This window comes from Myodes glareolus, chromosome 5 (assembly GCF_982192425.1).
Source record: "Myodes glareolus chromosome 5, mMyoGla1.1, whole genome shotgun sequence".
Taxonomy (NCBI): Eukaryota; Metazoa; Chordata; class Mammalia; order Rodentia; family Cricetidae; genus Myodes; species Myodes glareolus.
Genome location: NC_142030.1, coordinates 60,282,328 through 60,294,905, shown reverse-complemented (window position 1 = coordinate 60,294,905; position 12,578 = coordinate 60,282,328). Strand labels below are relative to the sequence as shown.

Below are 12,578 nucleotides of genomic sequence, written 5' to 3'. Positions count from 1 at the left end.
TCCAAGTTTGTAGAGCACTTACCAGTTCAGGAAACAGTGAGGGATGAAAAGAAGCAACAAATGCACATAGATGAACACAGACGTGCTGATATAAAGTAACAGACACCTTGGCTTGACCTTTACCCTCTACTCCCTGCAAACAAGCAGTCAGAGACAGTTCACCAGAACACCTCTCAAAATTGTAGAAAATGGCTTTGAACAGGGACATCCTGCAGGAAAATTAAGAACATTGAGCACAGCATTAATAGAAGTTAACAAATAGCAGGTAAAATGTAATAAACAGGGTTAATTTAGAGAATCAAAATGTCAGAAGATAAAAATCAATAATTGAAAATGTATATAAATATACAGATATAAAAAATAAAACATATTTATTGCCAGAAAAAAAATCTTTAAGGAATTTCTTGAACAAAACTTTCTCAAACTGGGCATGTAATTTTAAGAGGAGATGGGAGGACTGCCAAGAGTTCTGAGACAGTCAGGGCTACACAGCAAGACCCCATCTTAAACAAAGAAACAAACTCAATAAAACAAATTTAAAAATCTCCATCACTTACAATAGTGCCAAGTTATATAAAATCAACTCAAAGTTTTTTATTGATCTTAGCTAAATTAAATGTTATTTTAAACATACATGGAAGGATCATTTTAAGATAAAAATAGTTGAAACTTTCATAAAGGTTTCAAGTAAAAAAATAAAAACAAAATATACGTCTGTAAGACAAAATAAAAGTCTGTAAGACAAAATAAAATGATATAATTAAGTTCATATGTTATGTTACAAATAAAAGAGGGTGTTAAAAAGCCAGAGCATGGGCAGGAAGGCACCACACACTGCCTTCTGGGAAAGACAGGATTTTGCACTTAGAAACTTACTGAGGCTATGCTTACCTACACAAGACCTGCACAAGACCAAGTTAGTCAACACCCTTGCACAGGGGCAGAGTGTCTCAACAGTCCCCACTCCTGACAGTAGATGGTTTCTGACAGAAGGAGAGTTGGTTTGCTTTAAGGGTATGGCCCCTGGTTGGCTGACCATACTCCATTTGATAGCCACACACCCTTGAGCATATGGACAGCATAAACTGAACTTAGTGGGTTATAAAAATACATGAGGACACAAAGCTGAGAATGAATGGAAAGTTAGGAAAATTTAGGGTGAAATGGGTGGGTGAATATAATCAAAATATGCTGTATGTATATATGGAATTCTCAAGTAATAAAAATATTTTATATATATTTTAATGAAGGAATCAGGTTAATAACAGAACAGGTCACAAAATTTCAAAGTTTGAACATTACTTCTTTTTGTAAGCATACCAGTTTGAACCTCAGATTAACCAGACCAGCCAAGAGGAAAAAAAAATAAAGAGTATAGCAGTAATCCAGTTATAACAAACTAGCACCTGGGCTGCAGTGCTGGGAAAAAGGGTGAAGACACGTGCTGTTTCCTGGGAGACACTGTACAGTATCTATCACAGCTTTAAAAAAAAAAAAAAAAAGATTTATGCATATGCCTGTATGTTCATCTGTGTGAGTGTATCTGCACATGCGCATCCAGAGAAACCAAGGTGTCAGATTCCTAAGGCTGGAGTCACAGGTACTTGTAAACCACCAAACATGGGTGCTAGGATCCAAACTTTGGGCCTCATGATTGAGTAGCAAGCTCTGTTAACAGATATGCCATCTTTCCAGCTCCTATTGCAACTCACTCTCAACGCTGTTATTTGCATCTATAACCATTATAGTCAATGTTTTTAGTGTCACCAATGGGTAATAATCAGTGAATAAAATTAAAATATTTTAGCATCAGTTATATATATTTTATATCTTTTACATGGTAGTTTTTCTACACAATAGCTATTAGGCAGAATATGATAAGGTGATTTCAAAAATGCTAAGTTCAAGTGCTTCTCTGTCTCAGCATCCTGCAGAGGAAAGATTATAGGCACAGACCATGTCTGGCTTAAACTTAAATTTAAGATCATTTCAAATTAACAGAGCCCACTAAACCACTGGTAATATGATTATATGTAAGCAAAATGTTACCTAGTCGTAGCTTCTGTACACCACAGAGTCTGTACATCCTTAGGCTGAGAGCACAGCTTATCCATGACAACAACCAGGAGCAGGATTTGTGGGAGCTGCAGTTCACAGGGCAGGTCTTTTCAGTAATAAAGTCATATGTTAAAACAAATGGTAAATATATACAAAATATTTTCAGCAAAAATTTGATAGTTTTATACAAAGAAAGTACAAATATGACTAATAGGTGATGTTTCAATAAAACTATAATGAATTTTAAATAAAATTTTCAAATTTCACAAAATAGTGACTACTTGAAGGGAAACAACTGTATATGACATGTCATATCAAGGAGATGGTCTAAATCTGTTTTGAAGCTTACCTAGTTTACTATCCAATACTGCCTGTACAAAAGGCTGGGACGTGAGCAGCTGGCTGATGAGTGAGTCCAGTAACACAAGGAAAGAGCCTGCTATTTCCTCCTGCAGTGCTTTGGACATCCTAGCAGCATACAGGCTTGGAGGAAACTTGCTGCAAACAAAGGTGAAAACCCTCACGTATTTAATAGCGATCTTCTGGATTTAAATAAATGTATCACAAGTTCATGTCACAGTAGTGAAAAAAAGCATAAAAACTATGTATTTTATAGGAAAAGGGCTCAAAACACTGAATTGGTAGTAGAAAGATATGAGGACCTAGAAACTACATAACATAGCTATAATTCTATAGAGAAATATTTTCTAGAGAAATTTAGTACTAGTTTGAGGCATTTTAATACCATTTGTTAAGGTAACCTTAAAAATGTAAATAACAAATATTTAATCTACTAGTAAAATCTATGTTAAAAGATAGGTCTGATATATTCTGGCTTACTTCTTTTGAAAGTTGTTTTTAATAGCTCACACCTGTAACCTCAATTCAAGAGGCCAAGCCAGGAAGACTACACTGGGTTTGAGGTCCAAGTACAGACCCTATCTCAAACAATCAAAAATAAATAAATTAATTGAATTAAATTAAAAATAAGATAAAATAGTTACTTTAAGATAGGTAAATGCACCAGACAGTAATGGCATAATCTTTAATACAAACACTGGGAAGAAGAGGCAGGAGGATCTCTGCGAGTTTGAGGCCAGCTTGATCTACAAAAGTGAGTTCTAGGACAGCCAGGACTGTTAAACAGAGAAAAACAAAACAAAAAAAAAAAAAAATAGGTAAATGCTGAATCTATTATAAATTTTGTTTCTTAGAAGCTAAAGCTTTTTAAGAAAAAATATACAAACACTAAAGGGGGTTAAAAAGACTTTCACAGAAATGTCTCAGTAATGAAGTTTAACTTCAATTAAAAACTATATGAAATATAATAAGTACTCAATATTGTTGCAGCTACTTAATATTTAATTATGGTAAGTGTGACATTATAAGCAAAATGTCTAACACGTAATATAACGTTTAAAAGGATGCACCTAACAAATACCTGAAGTCTTTTCTAGTATGACAAAGAAAAGCCCTATTTCACATATTGCCAATTATCTATGTCACTTTGTTCATTAATCTCATCTCCTTACTCCTGTATTCCTTCTTCTATGACACATAGTTAACAAGATGCTTAATTATTAAGAAGAATGAAATAAATAATAAATGAATAAAATAAAATAAAATATAAGTAGTAAAGTTCCAGATATGAACTACAACTAAGCATCTAAATATCTCTCAATTTCATGATGTATTTGTACACTACTTCACAAATGTTTAAAGGTCTATGTAGCAGGATGCATTGTTTAAGGAGGAGGTACTACAGTAGTGCTAAAAAGAATATAGAAAACACTGCCCTTTATATAGTTTATATTTTAGTGAGAAGAGACAGTTAAGTAAAAAAGTAAACTTGTATAACAGTTTCCTCTTATCTATGATTTCAGTTTCCTGGAGTCACATCATCTAAAAGATGCGGGGGGCAGGGAGCACAACTCTATTTGTGTGCTGTTCTTAGCGACATGATGAAATCTCACACCATCCTGCTCTCCCCTGCCTGTGATGCGAATCCTCCCTTGTACAGTATAGCTTTGCTGTACATCAGCCACCCACAGTTCACTAGGCAACTTCTAGGCCACCGGCTCCACTGTTCACGCATGGCAGACTAGTTCTCAAGTAACTTTTACACAGTGGCCTAATAACTGTGTCATTCACCTAACTTCACTGATCCACAAGATATCCAATCTTCTCACATCAAAAGGTAACTATAGCAAAAGCAAAACATTTTTGGAGAGACAGACCAATTCACATAATTCTTAACAATATACTATTACTATAGTGGTTCTCTTATTAGACATAAACTCTATTATAGGTATGTATTTATATATGTATAAGAAAGCACAGTAAAGAATTCAGTATCATTTGCCTTTCGGGCAACAATTGTAGGGTTTTTTAAATATATTCCTTATGAGTTATAGGGTCTACTATGATATACCAGGTGTTAATTGCTATACAGAAAAAAAAATTAAGAAAAATGAACAGGAAGGTCTCTGAGGAAGCCATCTGAGGATGGCAATGCAATAAGAAATGAGAGGAAACCTGGAAAAGAATGTACAACTGAGGAATTGTTGTACTGAAATGAGGAAAATAGTAAGTAGCACGTGTTACATACTCATGAAAACGAACCAGCAGCAAGGGCAGGTTGATGTTGCAAAAGAGAAAGGGGATACCTGCAGGAATTGCCTGAGCATGTAAGAATATTACATTCAGAGTACAAAGAGGTAGCCTCAGGCACATGCACAATTAATTCAGGCAGCGAAGGAATTACTACATGGGCCTAAATACAGGTACAAGGAGAGAGTATATATAAGCTCTCTTCTAATTGCTTCCATTGCTCTCTTCTAATTGCTTCCATTATTCTCAGTGACAAAAGGAATTAACATCAAAGAACCAAAAAGTTATGGATAGAAGTTTAGAACTTTGGGCAAATGAATTGACAGATGTCAGGTTTTGGTATTAAATTTAGAGCTGTAGATAAGTCAATGTGACTAACCCCTAATTAAAGAAGACCTTTTCAGATAGTTTACAAACCTAATTTAAATCTCATAAAAGTATCATAAAAATTAATAAAGACAAAATTATAATAACATACTTGTACTATACAAGGCTGACTGGTACTCTTATCCCTTGAATGTTCTAGCTTCCTAAAACTAGTTGAATGAAAAACGAGGAACTTGTATGGATATGGCTTCTCAGTGCCTTCATACAAGCAGCTTCCATGTTCCAAGAAGAAACTGACTGTACCACATCAGGCACTTTGTACAGTTATCCTAATCAAAACAAAATCCCTGAAGCAGGAGTTATTATTACTTCAGTTTCAGATGAGAAAACCTATACAGAACTATGTTTACTTTTATCTGCAGCTATGTCCAGAAAGGCACCTGCATCTGGGTATACATCCACAAAAGCACATAAAGTTAACTTAGTAAGGCTCTCCCGCTATTCCATACCCTTCTTCTAAACCTTCCTGACTCTCACAACTTTCTTTCCAAATATCAGCCATCTCTTGGTTTTACACTTCTTCCTCAGCAATGTTCCAGTAAACATTAGTGGATAAAGTTTAAAATGCCACATCTCAGTCATCCTGAGAAAAACTCCACAAACAAAAAGTCACTTCATGGCATTAGCTTATACAAAATAAAACAAACAACAAAAAACCTTAAGTTATAAAACATTTAGGCATTATGGCCATTTTTTTAATTTATTCTCTCTTCTAGTGAATCTACACTGACATGTGTCAGGTTATTTTATATTCTCCTACATGTCCTTAATAATCTGTTCAGTCTTTGTCACTTCTGCTGACTTGATTTTAAAGTTCACTATTCCTGTCTATTGTTTTTTATCTGCTGTTAAAATCCTCCAAATTAACTTAATAATTCTACTATGCAGATATAAAATGTAAATATGCATTATATATGATAATCTATGTGTGTATATTAGCATCGATATATATGTGTGTATACATACATACATACATAGGTGTGTGTGTGTGTGTTATATATATATATATATAAAATACACCCATACACAAATGTTTTGGTATTTATCATCACATCAATTATTTGTCGTTTTAAGAAACTAGTAAAAACAAAGTTAAACTCACATGGAATGTATCTTTCAAAAGCTTCCATCTCCCAATATTTTATGCAAGTAGGCAAAACTTTACTCAAACATTAAGAAAAACTATTCTAATGCTTTAGTTAGATAAGTATGCACGTTTACATAGCTCGAGTAGCACTGGCACACTTTAGCAACCATAAGGCACTCCTTTTACCTGTATATCTGAAGATAAAGCTGGTGTAAAGTACAGCAAGAATCAGACAGGAAAGGAAGAAAATCCTTAAAAAAAAAAAAAAAGAAAAAGAAATTCTTTATATGTCACATGAATGTCTAATTCATATCTTCCACCCATAACTTGCAGAATAAAACTTGGACACACCACAAACAAATATAAAAAGAAAGCTTACATGAAAATGGCAATGAGAATAAGCATCCAAACTTCTTAGCTGCTAGAGCCATCATCACCCACAATTAGCAGCTGACACTAAGGACCACCTCTGCTGTTTAGTTTTGTCATTTCTTGTATTATGGGTCTTTTGCTCGTCTCTTTTAATTTTCACTGAGGGGGGTATTTTGGAGGAATTTTTTTTTTCAAAAACAGCATAAAGGGGTGGTCAGAGAGGTAGGTGGATCTCAGAGGAGATGCCAGAAGAGAAAAAAACCAAAAGTTTAAAAAAAAAAAAAAAGGATAAAATGCCAGTTGCCACAGCATTGGCATTTCCTATTTCATTGGCATTTCCTATTTCAAATGTGGGACATCACCATTCTAATGACAAATTAACTGATTAACTGTATAAAAAGGGATAGTTCATGTATAAAATTTGTGGTTCTTAAATTTATTTTGCAATGTTCATTAAATTGTGTGCACTTTGTAAAACGAAATGTTTTCAAGCCTTAAAAAAAAAGAGAAAAGAACATCAGAGTAGAAGGGGACTTGGGAAGAAGTCTCACTCTTCAGGAGTGAGAGGAGTATAAGAAAAATTAATGGAGAGTGAAAATGACCAAAATGCATGATATACATGTATGAAATCATCAAAGAATTAAAAACATGAAATTAAAATTTTTATATTACTTGAGTAGTAGTTTTTTGTTTTGTTTTGCTTTTCAATCACTAACATCTTTAATAATAACGTCTCTTTCAATGTCTGGTCCTCTTTCCACACAATCTTGGAAAACCTTTTTTTTTTTCTTTTGGTTTTCTGAGCCAGGGTTTCTCTGTTCTCTGTGCAGCTCTGGCTGTCCAGAAACTCTGTAGACCAGGCTGGCCTTGAACTCAGAGATCCACCACTGCCTGGTATTTATTTATTTTATTCTATTCTTGTAACTTCAAATATCACAGTCATTGTGAGACTACCAGAAGGAGAAAGTATGTGTATATATGTGGATAAAGGGTTTGAATGTTTAAAGTTGACCCTAACTCTGAAATACGGCAGAAATAACTTGTAAATAGTTGGGGGTGTTTTTTTTTGTTTATTTTGTTTTTGGGCTTTTACATACAAGGTTTCTCTGTGTAACAGTCCTAACTGTCCTGGAACTCACTTTTGTAAACCACGCTGGCCTCAAACTCAGAAAGAGCCACCTGCCTTTGCCTCCCACGTGCTGGAATTAAAGGCATGTGCTACCAACATCTAGCTTTATAAATAGTATTTAAACACAAACTAAGTCATTTCCTTCTAACTGACTTACGCTTATAAAAATTATAATTTACTTACGTAAATAATTTTCAGAAAATTAAATGAAAATATCAGTGATGATGCTATTAATAAGTAGTATAACAGATGTTCAATATTTAACAATGAGATCTTCAAAATGAACTTCAATAAAACATTCAAATGACTGGTTTGGGCAAGCTGAGGAGTACGGTGATGATTCAGTGGGTAAGAGTACTTGCCAGGAAAGCAAAAGAACTCTGAATCAGCAGCATCCACATAAAAGCCAGTCACGGTACAACATACTGTAACTCCAACATTGGGAGATAAGAGCTAGACAAATTCCAGGAGTTCACTAGCAAGTCTACCAAAAATGGCAAACAACAGGCTCAGGGAGAGACCTTGCCTCATGAAACAAGGTAAAGAGGAAAAGAAGACACACTCCGTGTAGACTACTGCCCTCATGTGTACACACATGCAGCCCACCCTGCCATACACAAAAAGACAATTTGAAATTTAGTATTTGTTTTACATTTATGTATTATAAAACTGGACCTTACCTTAATGTAGTGCAAAAGGGAGTTAGCCAAGAAACGACACAATTTGAGTGTTTTCTGAAATATTCTGTGGTCAGCATTATCCTGTTCAGAAGGAAATAAGTATAATAATGTAAAATTAGCTAAACCTATAAACAATATTTTCTAAAAAGACTTAGTAAGCTGATTATGAATTTTCCATGAAAACATAATTATTTTCTTATTGTTTTATTCTTACCAATTAACAAGAGATACTTTATGAATTCCGTATTACTAAAAATAAACTGACTTAGTGATTTGAAAGTGAAACTCAAATAATTTATTATAGTTCTTTACTAGATGGGGATCAAATTAATCAAAAGGAGAAAGTGACTGATATGTAAAAAGTAAAAGAAAGAGCAATGGGGAGAAAAGAGAATACAAACAGCCAATGAGTAATAGTGAAAAATTACAACCTAATTAGGTATCTTTTGAGAAAAAGAAGGACTGAAGACTATTTGACTAGCAAATCTTAAAAAGACATGATACATGATATTCACGAGCTGGAGAGAAAAGTGGGTTAATAAGGACTTTTTCCAATTGCTAGTGGAAGCATAAAATAATTACTGTTCAATTATATCAGGAGTTAAGCAGTTAAAATTCATTGATTAGCAACTTTGTTTCTATATCTACAACCATGAAAATGTTGCACCCTGTATGTGATACAATGTTTTTGAACTGAAGTAAGCCAAACATCTACCACACAGTGACTAAATATTAACAGCATAGTCAAAGACTATAATCCCAGAAGGCATGAAGAACAGGGCAAATACATTTATTGTCATGACACAAAAATTCCAAGCATGGATAAAAAGTTTTATATTAACACCACAAAGTTAAGTCAAATGAATTATCTTTTATTTTGGGAATCATTTCACAAGAAAATAACCTACCTTAACATTAATGTTAACTGAATATGTTTGGTTCTTTTCTTGCTACGGTAAAAAGCCTAGTTAAATCCAATCAAAATCTGAGTTATCCACTAATGGAATAATCTACTTACATCTGACTTGTACTACAAATAATTGGAAATGGTTTTCTGCAGTAAAAACTGTGTAAATAGAAATCCACCTCTCTTTTATATTACTGACATGAACTCTGTTATACAGTGCTTTCCAAGTAAAAAACACAGAGAATAAAAGCTGGACAGAAGACTCAAAGACACAGGTGCTTGCCACACAAGCTTAAAGATATAAGTTTGACTTCTGGAATACACAAAGAGGAAGGAAAAAAAAAAAAACCAGCTCTACAGGACTATACTCTGACCTACACACACACACACACACACACACACACACACACACACACACTATGCATGACGCATGTCCCACTCCCCCAGAGTAACTTCTTTTTAAGAACAGAGGTTAAAGATGAATCTACACTAATGCCAACTTTTATCAGCCCAGACTCTCTCAGCAACCTGGCACTCACTATCAAGAGTGAAACAGAACACACTCTCAGCATGTTCTCTCCTGCAGGGGTCCCTGCAACTGCAGGAGGCAAAAGGGCAGTTTGGTTCAACACAACTAAGTAGTTAGTGTTGCTTCAAACTTTGGTAGTCTGACCCTGAGTAGTTTATTTTAGCATATTGAAGTACAGCACAATTTGGTGAAATGTTCCCAGTGCTATTCAGCTCAATCCCATGTGCACAATAAGTACATACAACATATAAAACTCTCCTTGAGGAACAAAGTAATCTAAAGAAAGATCCAATGTAACTACACTGAAAAGTCTTTGTAAAGTACATTCGGCATCTTCCATAAAGATAGGATGTACAGACTGACTGAGAATAGCAAGCTTATGATCAGGGTCTGAGGGAGGATCAGGACCACACAGAAAGCACATGGTCATCAGGCAGGTCTGCTCCCAGTCTTCTGGGCAGATAACAGGTTACGCATCCCTTTTGAAAGAACCATCCTGTGTGTTTAACATTCCAGGATCCCCTAGTCCTTACCTGTGATACAAGGAAAATCATGCAGATTGTGAGTGACTATAGTCTTACTTTTCCTTTATTACTAAGTAGCATGATACCTATTAAATCTAAAGCTTTTATTTCAGTATCTTTAAAAAAACAAACAATATGAATACATTCATACTCCTATATGATTCACTTAATTGTTAAAATAAGTAGGGAATATAAGCCAGGCAAACATTTTTTTTCAGGGTTTTAAAATGAGTAATCATATTTCTTTTCTTTAAATACTGGTAAAAATCTAAATGTAGCAGAAAATAAACGAGACTACAGATACCAGAGTATGTGCTTATTTTCTAAATAATACAAAAACTTAACAAGCAATGTATGAGGGCCAACACTTGGAAAAGGGAGAAGGATTAAATTTGAAGACAGCCTGGGCTAGAACTTAAGGACCTGTCTTCAACTCACCTTACCATAAAGAAGCACTGTATCAACCTAAATAGGAATTAGTGTGTGTGTGTGTGTGTGTAAGAGAGAGAGAGAGAGAGGGATGTCTTCCACTATCTCTCTCCACCTTATTTTTCCACACGGGATCTCTCACTGAACTTGGAGCTTGTCAGACTGGCTACAATGAGTCCTAGGGACTCATTTGTCTCCATTACCCCAACTCTGGGGTTTCAAACAAGATTCTAAGGTACTAGGGATCCAAACCTGGTTCTCATACTTGAGTAGAAAGCACTTTACCCACTGATTAATCTCCTTAATCCCCAAACAATTATAATGTCAATTATTAAGAATATATGACAGAGATTAAATTAAGTACCTTAAAAATAAATTTTACATAATTTTAAACTGAATGACTAGTGTCTAAAGCTTTATGATGAGTAATCTAATTCAATATAATTTTTAAAACAAAATTCAATATTTTAGAAATAGGGTCACTTCAGGCATAATCTGGCGGTACCAGACTTAAGGGCACACTTAATCCTATATGACTGGTATCTTAAGATGGAGAGACATAGGAAATATATCATATGAAGATGGGTACAGAGACTGAAATCTGCAGTTGTACACTGAGGAATGTCAAGGTCTGCCAGCATCAGAACCTGAGAGAAAGGCACAGTATAGACCCTCCCCTAGACAGAACATGACCCTGTTGCCATCTAAGAACTCAAAACTTCTAGAATGATAAGGAGAATAATTTTCTGTTGTTCTAAGCTGCTCAGTTTGTTTTGTTTTGTTTCATTTTTAATGGCAGACCCAGACAACGAAGACCAGTTTATTCATATCCCATATTTACAATTAAGTTCACTGGCTTTACTGTGATACTTTAGAAAGCAGGCTACTAGTCTTAATGTTGGTGTTATGTCAAACTATGCTAGAACCACAAACTCAGTGCATATTCAATACTAAGGGTTAGGGCCTTTGAGGAAGTGATCTGGGTAAGGTGTCTTTATGAAGAGATTGCATGGAGGTATCTAAGCTTTTTCACCACATGAGAATGCACTAAGGTGACATTTTCTGAGCTGAGAGCACGCCCTGACCATACATTGTTGTGATATTCTGTTCATGTTCTAACAAATAAAGCTTGCCTGGAGACCAGAGGGTGGTACTAGCCACTAGTTAACCATAGAGGTCTGGGGTCTGTACAGACAGACAGGAAGTGAAAAGGTGGGGAGGAGACAGGATCTCAGCCCTTTTCGGTCTGAGCAGTTCAAGAGATAAAAGGGGACTGTGGCTGGTCCTTTACTTCTTTGATCTTTCAGTTTTTAACCACAATATCTGACTCCAGTTTTTTAATAAGATTAATTAAGATCATGCATCAATACACCTGCTTCTGTCTTGATCTTAGCTTTCCCTGACTACAGAATTGTAGAAATAGTTTGTCATTGTATCCAAATGACTTAGTTTCAAGTATTCTGGCGTAGAAGGAACAGTAGACTACTACAAGATGATTACTACTTGGGAAACACTTTAATTATCAACAGTGAATAGCAGAAGGCACTGCTGACTACAATGAGCAAAAGACTGGACATAAAAGCCATCCCAGAACTCTTTCAGTCAGTGAATGGAGTTGGTCACATTTATCAGTCCAAATTTAGCACAACTAAGTAAAACATGAGAATTTGGTTGAAAAAGTTTCAATCCAATTTCATTATCATACAGTCAATTTATTTAAAATAAATTAATATATATTTATTACACACTTAGCTACTCCATCTAGGAACCTCCCAGACTTTCTTTCAGTTTACCACTACAGGCTATACTATTCTTTGGGCTTTCCTCATCTCTCACCTGGCAAGGAACCTAATTTTCCTTTTACTA

The 12,578-nt window shown here is 34.9% G+C and overlaps 1 protein-coding gene across 2 annotated transcripts in view; it reads right to left on the bottom strand.

The window, feature by feature from the left end:
- Firrm (FIGNL1 interacting regulator of recombination and mitosis) overlaps positions 1-12,578 on the bottom strand; it is a 43,469-nt gene that overhangs the window by 18,538 nt on the left and 12,353 nt on the right. For both annotated transcript variants that reach the window (XM_085687992.1, XM_048421462.3), the window contains 5 exons: positions 8,324-8,404; positions 6,329-6,393; positions 2,408-2,556; positions 2,050-2,164; positions 23-209 (listed from right to left, as the gene is read on the bottom strand). In XM_085687992.1, the coding sequence (XP_085544118.1) occupies positions 23-209; positions 2,050-2,164; positions 2,408-2,556; positions 6,329-6,393; positions 8,324-8,404 (597 nt within the window). The remainder of the gene's footprint in view (positions 1-22; positions 210-2,049; positions 2,165-2,407; positions 2,557-6,328; positions 6,394-8,323; positions 8,405-12,578) is intronic.